This window comes from Mustelus asterias, chromosome 33, assembly GCF_964213995.1.
Source record: "Mustelus asterias chromosome 33, sMusAst1.hap1.1, whole genome shotgun sequence".
Lineage (NCBI taxonomy): Eukaryota > Metazoa > Chordata > Chondrichthyes > Carcharhiniformes > Triakidae > Mustelus > Mustelus asterias.
The window spans coordinates 1,209,765-1,222,281 of NC_135833.1; the positions used below are offsets into that span (position 1 = coordinate 1,209,765).

General features: G+C 47.8%; 1 protein-coding gene across 1 annotated transcript in view; it reads left to right on the forward strand.

Moving 5' to 3' along the window:
• LOC144481803 (ADP-ribose glycohydrolase MACROD1-like) overlaps nt 1–12,517 on the forward strand; it is a 1,226,842-nt gene that overhangs the window by 1,195,829 nt on the left and 18,496 nt on the right. The window contains exon 9 of the mRNA XM_078200949.1: nt 8,176–8,257. Coding sequence (XP_078057075.1) covers nt 8,176–8,257 — 82 coding nt within the window. The remainder of the gene's footprint in view (nt 1–8,175; nt 8,258–12,517) is intronic.

The window sequence follows — 12,517 nt, forward strand, 5'->3', positions numbered from 1 at the left end:
AAAAAAGTGGTGGCATGGACAAGTTGGGCCGAAGGGCCTGTTTCCATGCTGTAAACCTCTATGACTCTATGACTCTATGACCCCATCTACTGGCAGCTCAGTTGTCCGCAAGACAGTTTGCGTTCATGGAGGGAGTTGATCCATGTGATACACTGTGGCACAAAGCTTAATGCAGCAAGGGAATGGGCTCAATTTATGCCTTTCAAGACAAACAATTCCTCGTTCCTTGGCTCTACCTTTGGTCACCTCTCCAACCATTCACCATTTCTTACATTTCTCTATAAAAATGCAAATTGTGATTGCAGGAATATTGCGAGAAGGAAAGTGAATTTATATAGCACCTTACCCCAAGATGTCTCGAAACGCAACCACTTCAGAGAATCTACGGCATGGAGACAGGCCCTTCGGCCCACACTGGTCCATGCCAACCAAAAAGCCCATCTAAGCTCAACCCCATTTGCCTGCATTTGGCCCATATCCCTCTAAACCCTTTCCTATCCATAGAATCATAGAATCATAGAAACCCTACAGTGCAGAAAGAGGCCATTCGGCCCATCGAGTCTGCACCGACCACAATCCCACCCAGGCCCTACCCCCACATATTTACCCGCTAATCCCTCTAACCTACGCATCTCAGGACTCTAAGGGGCAATTTTTAACCTGGCCAATCAACCTAACCCGCACATCTTTGGACATGTATCTCTCCAAGTGCCGGTGCGTTCAGTTTTTTTTCCCTTATAACTTTACAGTCCCGATATCCCTTTAGTAAATCTTGCATCTTGTGCAGACCGCAAGGAACTACAAAAGGTTCGTGAATGTAGCCCAATCCGTCACGCAAGCCAGCCTCCCATCCATTGACTCTGTCTACACTTCCCGCTGCCTCGGGGAAAAGCAGCCAGCATAATCAAGGACCCCGGGCATTCTCTCTTCCACCTTCTCCCGTCGGGAAAAAGATACAAAAGTCTGAGGTCACGTACCGACCGACTCAAGAACTGCTTCTTCCCTGCTGCCGTCAGACTTTTGAATGGACCTACCTCACATTAAGTTGATCTTTCTCTGCACCCTAGCTATGACTGTAACACTACATTCTGCACCCTCTCCTTTCCTTCTCTATGAACGGTATGCTTTGTCTGTATAGCGCGCAAGAAACAATACTTTTCACTGTACAATAATAAATCAAATCAAATCCACATCCTTTTTACAGTGCAAAAACTGGAGCTAGTCGCAGTGTATTCTATACAAGTTTAAAACAATCCCTCTACTTTTCATATCTTAAAGTTTATTTATTAGTGTCACAAGTAAGGCTTACATCAACACTGCAATGAAGTTACTGTGAAAATCTCCTAGTTGCCACACTCCTGTTCGGGTTACACTGAGGGAGAATTTAGCACCCTAACCAGCACGGATTTTAGACTGTGGGAGGAAACCTGAGCACCCGGAGGAAACCCACGCAGACACGGGGAGAACGTACAAACTCCACACAGACAGTGACAGGAATTGAACCCGGGTCCCTGGCGCTGTGAGGCAGCGGTGCTAGCCCACTGTGCCACCGTGCCGCCATATCCCTCTATGAATGAACCTCAGTGCTTTGTTTGCCTCTTCGTGACCCAACGTACAAAGGATTCCTCTCGCAGCTTCTAATCATTAGTGTCTTTCTTGCGGGCACCTCACATGTTTAGCTGGGGACTAAAAATGCCCAGGCTTTGACCAGGTTAACTATTCCGCTGGTACACAAAGTGAGATGGACAAGGAGGGCAACTCGGACTAACATCTCCTTTGTCCTCACTCGACAGAGAGATAGAAATGTGAAGCTCAGTGAAGGTTCCTATCAACTTGCTGACAACTCATCTGCACGGCAGGTGGATGAATTCAATTCTGTTTCAAAGCCAAATAATTGCACTTAAACGCAGTGACCTCGGCCTGTGTCCTTCCCTGAGCGCCCTGCTGATAAAGACTTGGTTCATAGCATCCTTTCATCGTATCTGAGACCTGGTTTAATTATAACCACGCTTTTCATTTGAGTCTGTGCGCGAGCGAATATCATTTTATGTTCTTTTTTATTCCCATCTCGGAGTGTCAGTGCGTGGCCCTGTTTTTCATCGGAGGGCAGAAAATTTGTCCTTCAATTGAAACTTCGCCCGACTCCCGCTGAAATTAATTCCGCGGTGGTCAGCGTCGGGTATCGATCTGTGATACAAAAAGAGGGCTCAGTCTCTGGCGACACCAGGTTGGAACGTTTCGTGTTATCTTTGTGGGGCCACGCACCTTCATAATCTGGTTAGCCGCTGCTGCCTCACAGCGCCAGGGAACCGGGTTCGATTCCCGGCTCGGGTCACTGTCTGTGCGGAGTCTGCACGTTCTCCCCCCCGTGTCTGCGCGAGTTTCTTCCAGGTTTCCTCCCGAAAGACGTGCTGGTTAGGGTGCTAAATTCTCCCTCGGTGTAACCCGAACAGGAGTGTGGCGACTAGGGGATTTTCACAGTAACTTCATTGCGGTGTTAATGTAAGCCTTACTTGTGACACTAATAAATAATTGCCACCATGTCCTCGGCTAGATGCAGGCTCACAGTTCTGTGCTCTAAGATTCATACAAGAAACACATACCACGTGAGAGTCTTAAAAGCGCAATTAATTCTGAGTTAAGATGTTTCGCTGGAAAATTGAACGCTCCAAAAGTTGATGCATTCATTCTAGTGAATGGAGGAACAAAAGCAAGGATGAGAGGTGGCCATTCAGCCCCTTGAACCTGTTCCATCATTCAGTTAGATCATGGGTGATCGGAACAGAGTACTGCTCAGCAAGAAATTTGATTTGATTTGATTTGATTTATTATTGTCACATGTATTGGTATACAGTGAAAAGTGTTGTTTCTTGCGTGCTTTACAGACAAGGCCTACCTGATTTGATTTATTATTGTAAGTAGTCTCACAGCACCAGGTTAAAGTCTAATAGGTTTATTTGGTAGCACGAGCTTTTGGAATGCTAAATTGCCCCTTGGTGTCCAAAGATGTGCGGGTTAGGTGGATTGGCCATGCTAAATTGCCCCTTAGTGTAGAAAGATGTGCAGGTTAGGTGGATTGGCCATGCTGAATTGTCCCTTAGTGTCCAAAGATGTGCAGGTTAGGTGGATTGGCCATGTTAAATTGCCCCTTAGTGTAGAAAGATGTGCAGGTTAGGTGGATTGGCCATGCTAAATTGCCCCTTAGTGTAGAAAGATGTGCAGGTTAGGTGGATTGGCCGTGCTAAATTGCCCCTTAGTGTCCAAAGATGTGCGGGTTAGGTGGATTGGCCATGCTAAATTGCCCCTTAGTGTAGAAAGATGTGCAGGTTAGGTGGATTGGCCGTGCTAAATTGCCCCTTAGTGTCCAAAGATGTGCAGGTTAGGTGGATTGGCCGTGCTAAATTGCCCCTTAGTGTCCAAAGATGCGCAGGTTAGGTGGATTGGCCATGCTAAATTGCCTCTCAGTGTCAGGGAAATTAACAGGGTAAATAGGTGAGGTTACGGGGAAAGGGCCTGGACGGGATTGTGGTGTGTACAGGCTCAGTGGGCCGAATGGCTTCCTTCTGCACTGTAGGGATTGTATGCCTCTAAAAGACACTGACAGTACCTCAGACGAAGCTATGGTCTGATCATCCACCTCAGCGCGGAGTGCAGATTGAACCTGAGAGTTTGTAGTCACTCTGATTTAGTCCATCAGTGGATGCTGGTTGTATTTGTGTTTGCGTTTAGCCACTGTTTGGATTCCCCTGTGGATATGAACCGTCCCCTGAACAGGCTGGCTGGCACGGTGCAGTGTTGATGCCGGTGTTTTACTGTCTGAAGCTTAATGTTGTCTGCTGATCCGCTTCATGTGTGTCTGGCGCTAACATGACCTGATGAAGGGCGATAGATTGCACACGCACAACGGGAAATGAAATGTCCCAGAGATCAAAAGGGGAGAAGATCTATAGAAACCAGTTAAGGGAAGCAAAGCTGACAGCAATGGATTCGAGAAGTTCTGAGCTACACACGTGCCCTGGGTTTTAAGGCAATCTGTACGGGAGAAACTGTGGAAATAACCTGCCTTTCCTTGTCTTTCCTCCCCGAGATGGAAACAAGAATGACTGACCTTCAAAGAATTAAGAACAAAGGAAGTTAGAAATCTTAGAAACCCTACAGCACAGAAAGAGGCCATTCGGCCCATCGAGTCTGCACCGACCACAATCCCATCCAGGCCCTACCCCCATATCCACCAACTAATCCCTCTAACCTACTCATCCCAGGACGCTAAGGGCAATTTTATCATGGCCAATCGACCTAACCCGCACGTCTTTTGGACTGTGGGAGGAAACCGGAGCACCCGGAGGAAACCCACGCAGACACGGGGGAGAATGTGCAAACTCCGCACAGACAGTGACCCAAGCCGGGAATCGAACCCAGGTCCCTGGAGCTGTGAAGCAGCAGTGCTAACCACTGTGCTACCGTGCTGCCCTTACAGCAGAGGAACAGGCCCTTCGGCCCTCCAAGCCTGCGCCGACCATGCTGCCCGACTGAACTAAAACCCTTCAGCGGCACGGTGGCACAGTGGTTAGCACTGCTGCCTCACAGCAGATAGATAGGTTCTTGATTAATAAGGGGATCAGGGGTTATGGGGAAAAGGCAGGAGAATGGGGATGAGAAAAATATCAGCCATGGTTGAATGGCGGAGGAGACTCGATGGGCCGAGTGGCCTAATTCTGCTCCTATGTCTTATGGTCTTACAGCACCAGGGACCCGGGTTCAATTTGAACCAGGGACCCGGGTTCAATTCCTGGCTTGGGACACTGTCTGTGTGGAGTTTGCACATTGTCCCCCGTGTCTGCGTGGGTTTCCTCCGGGTGCTCCGGTTTCCTCCCACAGTCCGAAAGATGTGGGGGTTAGGTGGATTGGCCATGCTAAATTGCCCCTCAGTGTCCAAAGATGTGCAGGTTAGGTGGATTGGCCATGCTAAATTGCCCCTTAGTGTCCAAAGATGTGCGGGTTAGGTGGATTGGCCATGCTAAATTGCCCATTAGTGTCCAAAGATGTGTAGGTTAGGTGGATTGGCCATGCTAAATTGCCCCTCAGTGACCAAAGATGTGCAGGTTAGGTGGATTGGCCATGCTAAATTGCCCTTTAGTGACCAAAGATGTGCAGGTTAGGTGGATTGGCCATGCTACATTGCCCCTTAGTGTCCAAAGATGTGCAGGTTAGGTGGATTGGCCATGCTAAATTGCCCCTTAGTGTCCAAAGATGTGTAGGTTAGGTGGATTGGCCATGCTACATTGCCCCTTAGTGTCGAGGAGACTAGCTAGGGTAAATGCATGGGATTATGGGGATAGGGCTGGGTGGGATTGTGGTCGGTGCAGACTCGATGGGCCGAACGGTCTTCTTCTGCATTGTAGGGATTCTAAGATTCTTCCGGGGACCGTATCCCTCTATTCCCATTCTTGTATTTGTCCAGACGCCCCTTAAAAGTCACTATCGTATCTGCTTCCACTACCTCCCCCGGCAGCGAGTTCCAGGCACCCACCACCCTCTGTGTAAAAAAACTTGCCTCGTACATCTCCTTTAAAGTTAAAAAGTAAAGTAAAGTTTATTTATTAGTTACAAGTAAGCTTACATTAACATTGCAATGAAGTTACTGTGAAAATCCCTTGGTCGCGACACCTCTGTTCGGGCACACTGAGGGAGAATTTAGCATGGCCAATTCACTGATACTAAAGGGCAATTTAACATGGCCATTCAACCGAACCCACACATCTTTGGACTGTGGAAGGAAACCGGAGCACCCGGAGGAAACCCATGCAGACACGGGAAGAACATGCAAACTCCACATAGACAGTGACCCAAGCCGGGAATCGAACCCGGGTCCCTGGCGCTGTGAGGCAGCAGTGCTAACCCACTGTGCCACCGTGCCACCCCACCTTTAAACCTTGCCCCTCGCACCTTAAACCTGTTCCCCCTAGTAATTGACTCTTCCACCCTGGGGAAAAAGCTTCTGACTATCCACTCTGCCCATGCCCCTCAGAGTCTTGTAGACTTCTATCAGGTCGCCCCTCAACCTCCGTCGCTCCAGTGAGAACAAACCAAGTTTCTCCAACCTCTCCTCATAGCTAATGCCCTCCACACCAGGCAACATCCTGGTAAATCTTTTCTGTACCCTCTCCAAAGCCTCCACATCCTTCTGGCAGCGTGGCGACCAGAATTGAACACTATATTCCAAGTGCGGCCTAACTAAGGTTCTATAAAGCTGCAACATGGCTTGCCAATTTTTAAACTCAGTGCCCCAGCCGATGAAGGCAAGCATGCCGTATGCCACACTGAGATGGAGTGCCGTCCCACAATAGAAACTACCTTTCAATTCTCAACACTGGGAAGACACAAATTCTGCTTCACCCCTGCAAGTTTACCCAAAGTGGCAATTTTAAAATTCTGCCCATTGAACCCACCTCAGTACCTGTGATGCCTTCCATGGTTAAATAACCAGTGTTGTGGTTCAGGTTAGAAGCTCCAAAGTGTGATATGGAGCCCGCCTGAACCATAAGTTTTGCCTCTTGATTTTGGTTACAATAAGCATGAGATGCTCCACTTCAGATATGATTCAAGTGACCCACGAGGAAGCTTTTACCAAATAAAGTTTATATAAGAATATAGTCAACATGGATAGTCAGAAAATTAGCAAGAACCTTTATCAATTACAAACAAGAAACAAACAATCATGATGATGGATAACCCTTGTTAGTGTGTAACATGTAATAGATATGGAGGTGATGGCCTCGTGGTATTATCGCTGGACTATGAATCCAGAAACTCAGCTAATGTTCTGGGGGACCCGGGGTTCGAATCCCGCCACGGCAGATGGTGGAATTTGAATTCAATAAAAAATATCTGGAATTAAGAATCTACTGATGACCCATTGTCGGAGAAACCCATCTGGTTCACTAATGTCCTTTGGGGAAAGATGATTTATGAAATACAGAGTCTTATTAACCAAAACATCTGCCCCTGTTTCTATTGTATGTTCCGAGTGGCCGTATAGACTGATTTGATTTGATTTATTAATGTTTCATGGATTAGTGTACAATGAAAAGTATTGTTTCTTGCGCGCGATACAGATAAAGCATACCGTTCATAGAGAAGGAAAGGAGAGAGTGCAGAATGTAATGTTACAGCCATAGCTAGGGTGTAGAGAAAGATCAACTTAGTGCCAGATTGGTCCATTGAAAGGTCTGACAGCAGCAGGGAAGAAGCTGTTCTTGAGTCGGTCGGTACGTGACCTCAGACTTTTGTATCTTTGACCCGACGGAAGAAGGTGGAAGAGAGAATGTCCGGGGTGCGTGGGGTCCTTGATTATGCTGGCTGCTTTTCCCCGAGGCAGCGGGAAGTGTAGACGGAGTCAATGGATGGGGGGCTGGTTTGAGTGATGGATTGGGCTACATTCACGAACCTTTGTAGTTCTTTGTGGTCTTGGGCAGAGCAGGAGCCCATACCAAGCTGTGATACAACCAGAAAGAACGCTTTCTATGGTGCATCTGTAAAAGTTGGCGAGAGTCGTAGCTGACATGCCAAATTTTCTGAGTCTTATGCCCTATCCAGCGCCCACTAAGATCCTTGGACTTTAAACAACAGGTATTAATGCTCCCACAGAGAAAAACTGTGGGGAGGGAGAAACCTCTTTTTTCTCAGCGTTTTAGATCCTCAGTCCCACTTTCGTTCCATGAGTTGTATCTGATTTTGGAACTGCAGACCCAATGAAGGGAGACAAAGAGCAGATGAAATTCCTACTTTTTGACAATACAATGCACAACATTGACAGGGGCGGCACAGTAGCACAGTGGGTTAGCACTGCTGCCTCACAGCGCCAGGGACGCCGGTTCGATTCCCGGCTTGGGTCACTGTCAGTGCGGAGTTTGCACATTCTCCCCGTGTCTGCGTGGGTTTCCTCCGGGTGCTCCGGTTTTCTCCCACAGTCCGAAAGATGTGCGGGTTAGGCGGATTGGCCATGCTTAATTGCACCTTAGGGTCAGGGGGACTAGCTGGGGTAAATGCATGGGGTTATGGGGATAGGGCCTGGGTGGGATTGTGGTCGGTGCAGACTCGATGCGGCGAATGGCCTCCTTCTGCACTGTAGGGCTTCTGTGACTGTTCAGCACTGACGGTTTCTGTCTTTTTCAGTTCGATCGCATTATATTCTGCGTCTTTCTGAAGTTCGATCACAACCTGTACAAGGAAAAGATGCCTTTTTACTTCCCTTACGGTAAGAGAGCTCAACGATTCAGTTAAAATTACATCTTACATAGAACATAGAACATTACAGCGCAGTACAGGCCCTTCGGCCCTCGATGTTGCGCCGACCAGTGAAACCAATCTAAAGCCCATCTAACCTACACTCTTCCAATATCATCCATATGTTTATCCAATGACCATTTAAATGCCCTTAATGTTGACGCAATGTTACGGAACAAAAGGAGGGCAGTCAAACTTTTTGATTTGGTTTGATTTGATTTATTATTGTCACATGTATTAGCATATAGTGAAAAGTATTGTTTCTTGCGCCCTTTACAGACAAAGCATACCGTTCATAGAGAAGGAAAGGAGAGGGTGCAGTATGTGGTGTTACAGTCATAGCTAGGGTGTAGAGAAAGATCAACTTAATGTGAGGTAGATCCATTCAAAAGTCTGACGGCAGCAGGGAAGAAGCTGTTCTTGAGTCGGTTGGTAGGTGACCTCAGACTTTTGTATCTTTTTCCCGACGGAAGAAGGTGGAAGAGAGAATGTCCGGGGTGCGTGGGGTCCTTAATTATGCCGGCTGCTTTTCCCCGAGGCAGCGGGAAGTGTAGACAGAGACAATGGATGGGAGGCTGGTTTGCGTGATGGATTGGGCTACATTCACGACCTTTTGTAGTTCCTTGCGATCTTGGGCAGAGCAGGAGCCAGACCAAGCTGTGATACAACCAGAAAGGATGCTTTCTATGGTGCATCTGTAAATGTCTGTGAGAGTCATAGCTGACATGGCAAATTTCCTTCGTCTTCTGAGAAAGTAGAGACAGTAGAAACACAACATTCTTGAGAGCTTTCTTGTTTTATTTATTAGTGTCATAAGTAGGCATACATTAACACTGCCATGAAGTTAGTGTGAAAATCCCCTAGTGGTCACACTCCGGCGCCTGTTCGGGTTACACTGAGGGAGAATTTAGCACCTAACCTGCACGTCTTTCAGACTGTGGGAGGAAACGTGTATAAGATTTTGATGGGTATAGATAGAGTGAATGCAAGCAGGCTTTTTCCGCTGAGGCTAGGGGAGAAAAGAACCAGAGGGCATGGGTTAAGGGTGAAAGGAGAAAAGTTTAAAGGGAATATTAGGGGGGGCTTCTTCACGCAGAGAGTGGTGGGAGTGTGGAATGAGCTGCCGGATAAAGTGGTAAATGCGGGGTCACTTTTAACATTTAAGAAAAACTTGGACGGGTTCATGGATGAGAGGGGTGTGGAGGGATATGGTCCAAGTGCAGGTCAGTGGGACTAGGCATAAAATGGTTCGGCACAGACAAGAAGGGCCAAAAGGCCTGTTTCTGAGCTGTAATTTTCTATGGTTCTATGGAAACCGGAGCACCCGGAGGAAACCCACGCAGACACGGGGAGAACGTGCAAACTCCACACAGACATTGACCCAAGCCAGGAATCGAACCTGGGTCCCTGGCGCTGTGAGGCAGCAGTGTTAACCATTATGCCACCGTGCCACCCAAGGATATTGTTAATAGTAGGAGAAGTTAATGAGTTCTTGAAAGTTATTAAATATACCAATGGAAATGGTATTCAGTGGGAGGGGAACAAAACAGTCTCTACTCTGACAATTCTCCCATATCGCCCAACAGAATGAACTGTGGCCTCCAGTTATCGTCAACAATACTTGGGTTCATGCAAAGGTCCATGGGTCACATCTGGCCCACGGGCACTGATAATCAAGTCCACACATCTCTACATCACTTTGTCATGCCAGCGTCAGAGTTTTGGGAAAGGAGCCAGTGTCACTGACAGAGGAAAGTTGAGTACCGAACCCCACTGCTCCCAGTCCTGCTCCCGTTCAAATCCAGCTGCCAACTGATCAGGGTCAACCGAGAGTTGGGATGGCACGGCGGCACAATGGTTGGCACTGCTGCCAGGGACCCGGGTTCAATTCTGGTCTCGGGTCACTGTCTGTGTGGAGTCTGCACATTCTCCCACTGTCTGTGTGGAGTGAATTGTGCTCTAGTTTCCTCCCACAGTCTAAAGATGTGTGGGTTGGGTGGATTGGCCATGCTAAATTGCCCCATAGTGTCCAAAGATGTGCAGGTTAGGTGGATTGGCCATGCTAAATTGCCCCTTAGTGTCCAAAGATGTGCAGGTTAGGTGGATTGGCCATGCTAAATTGCCCCTTAGTGACCAAAGATGTGCGGGTTAGGTGGATTGGCCATGCTAAATTGCCCCTTAGTGACCAAAGATGTGCTCGTTAGGAGGATTGGCCATGCTAAATTGCCCCTTAGTGTCCAAAGATGTGCGGGTTAGGTGGAATGGCCATGCTAAATTGCCCCTTAGTGACCAAAGATGTGCTCGTTAGGAGGATTGGCCATGCTAAATTGCCCCTTAGTGTCCAAAGATGTGCAGGTTAGGTGGATTGGCCATGCTAAATTGCCCCTTAGTGTCCAAAGATGTGCAGGTTAGGTGGATTGGCCATGCTAAATTGCCCCTTAGTGTCCAAAGATGTGCAGGTTAGGTGGATTGGCCATGCTAAGTTGCCCCTTAGCATCCAAAGATGTGCGGGTTTGGGGGATTGGCCATGCTAAATTACCCCTTAGTGTCCAAAGATGTGCAGGTTAGGTGGATTGGCCATGCTAAATTGCCCCTTAGTGTCCAAAGATGTGCAGGTTAGGTGGATTGGCCATGCTAAATTGCCCCTTAGTGTCCAAAGATGTGCAGGTTAGGTGGATTGGCCATGCTAAATTGTCCCTTAGTGTCCAAAGATGTGCAGGTTAGGTGGATTGGCCATGCTAAATTGCCCCTTAGTGTCCAAAGATGTGCAGGTTAGGTGGATTGGCCATGCTAAATTGCCCCTTACTGTCCAAAGATGTGCAGGTTAGGTGGATTGGCCATGCTAAGTTGCCCCTTAGCATCCAAAGATGTGCGGGTTTGGGGGATTGGCCATGCTAAATTACCCCTTAGTGTCCAAAGATGTGTGGGTTAGGTGGATTGGCCATGCTAAGTTGCCCCTTAGCATCCAAAGATGTGCAGGTTAGGTGGATTGGCCATGCTAAATTGCCCCTTAGTGTCCAAAGATGTGCGGGTTAGGGGGATTGGCCATGCTAAATTGCCCCTTAGTGTCCAAAGATGTGCAGGTTAGGGGGATTGGCCATGTTAAGTTGCCCCTTAGTGTCCAAAGATGTGCGGGTTAGGTGGATTGGCCACGCTAAATTGCCCCTTAGTGTCCCATAATAGTTAGGTTAGGGGATTGGTGGTGAATACATGTGGGGTTACAGGAATGGGGTATAAAGATATTTTGTTGGAGGATTGGTGCAGACTCTGTGGGCCGAATGGCCTTCTTCTGCACTGTAGGGATTTTATGAAGAATTGGCTGACATTCCTATGTCAAGCACCGTGAGGACAAGCCTTATCCCAATATCTCCCACCACCCTGAATATGACCAACTCATCCAGACGGGGACCTGACCCTGGCACCCATTAGTTCACAGACAGACAACCTGGCGCATTCACCAACTGAGCTCTTGCAAGGAAGGATGTGCTGACCTTGGAAAGGGTCTAGAGGAGGTTCACACGAATGGAATGAAGAGCTTGTCGTATGAGGAACGGTTGAGGACTCTTGGTCTGTACTCGTTGGAGTTTAGAAGGATGAGGGAGGGCAGATCTTATTGAAACTTACAGGATACTGCGAGGCCTGGATAGAGTGGACGTGGAGAGGATGTTTCCACTGGTAGGAAAAACTAGTCATGATGTGGAGATGCCGGCGTTGGACTGGGGTAAACACAGTAAGAAGTTTAACAACACCAGGTTAAAGTCCAACAGGTTTATTTGGTAGCAAAAGCCACACAAGCTTTCGGAGCTGCAAGCCCCTTCTTCAGGTGAGTGGGAATTCTGTTCACAAACAGAGCTTATAAAGACACAGACTCAATTTACATGAATAATGGTTGGAATGCGAATACTTGCAACTAATCAAGTCTTTAAGAAACAAAACAATGTGAGTGGAGAGAGCATCAAGACAGGCTAAAAAGATGTGTATTGTCTCCAGACAAGACAGCCAGTGAAACTCTGTGGGTGTTACAAATTGTGTGACATGAACCCAATATCCCGGTTGAGGCCGTCCTCGTGTGTGCGGAACTTGGCTATCAGTTTCTGCTAGAACCAGAGGGCACAACCTCAGGCTAAAGGGACGATCCTTTAAAACAGAGACGAGGAGGAATTTCTTCAGCCAGAGAGTGGTGAATGTGTGGAACGCTTTGCCGCAGAAGGCTGTGGAGGCCGGGTCATTG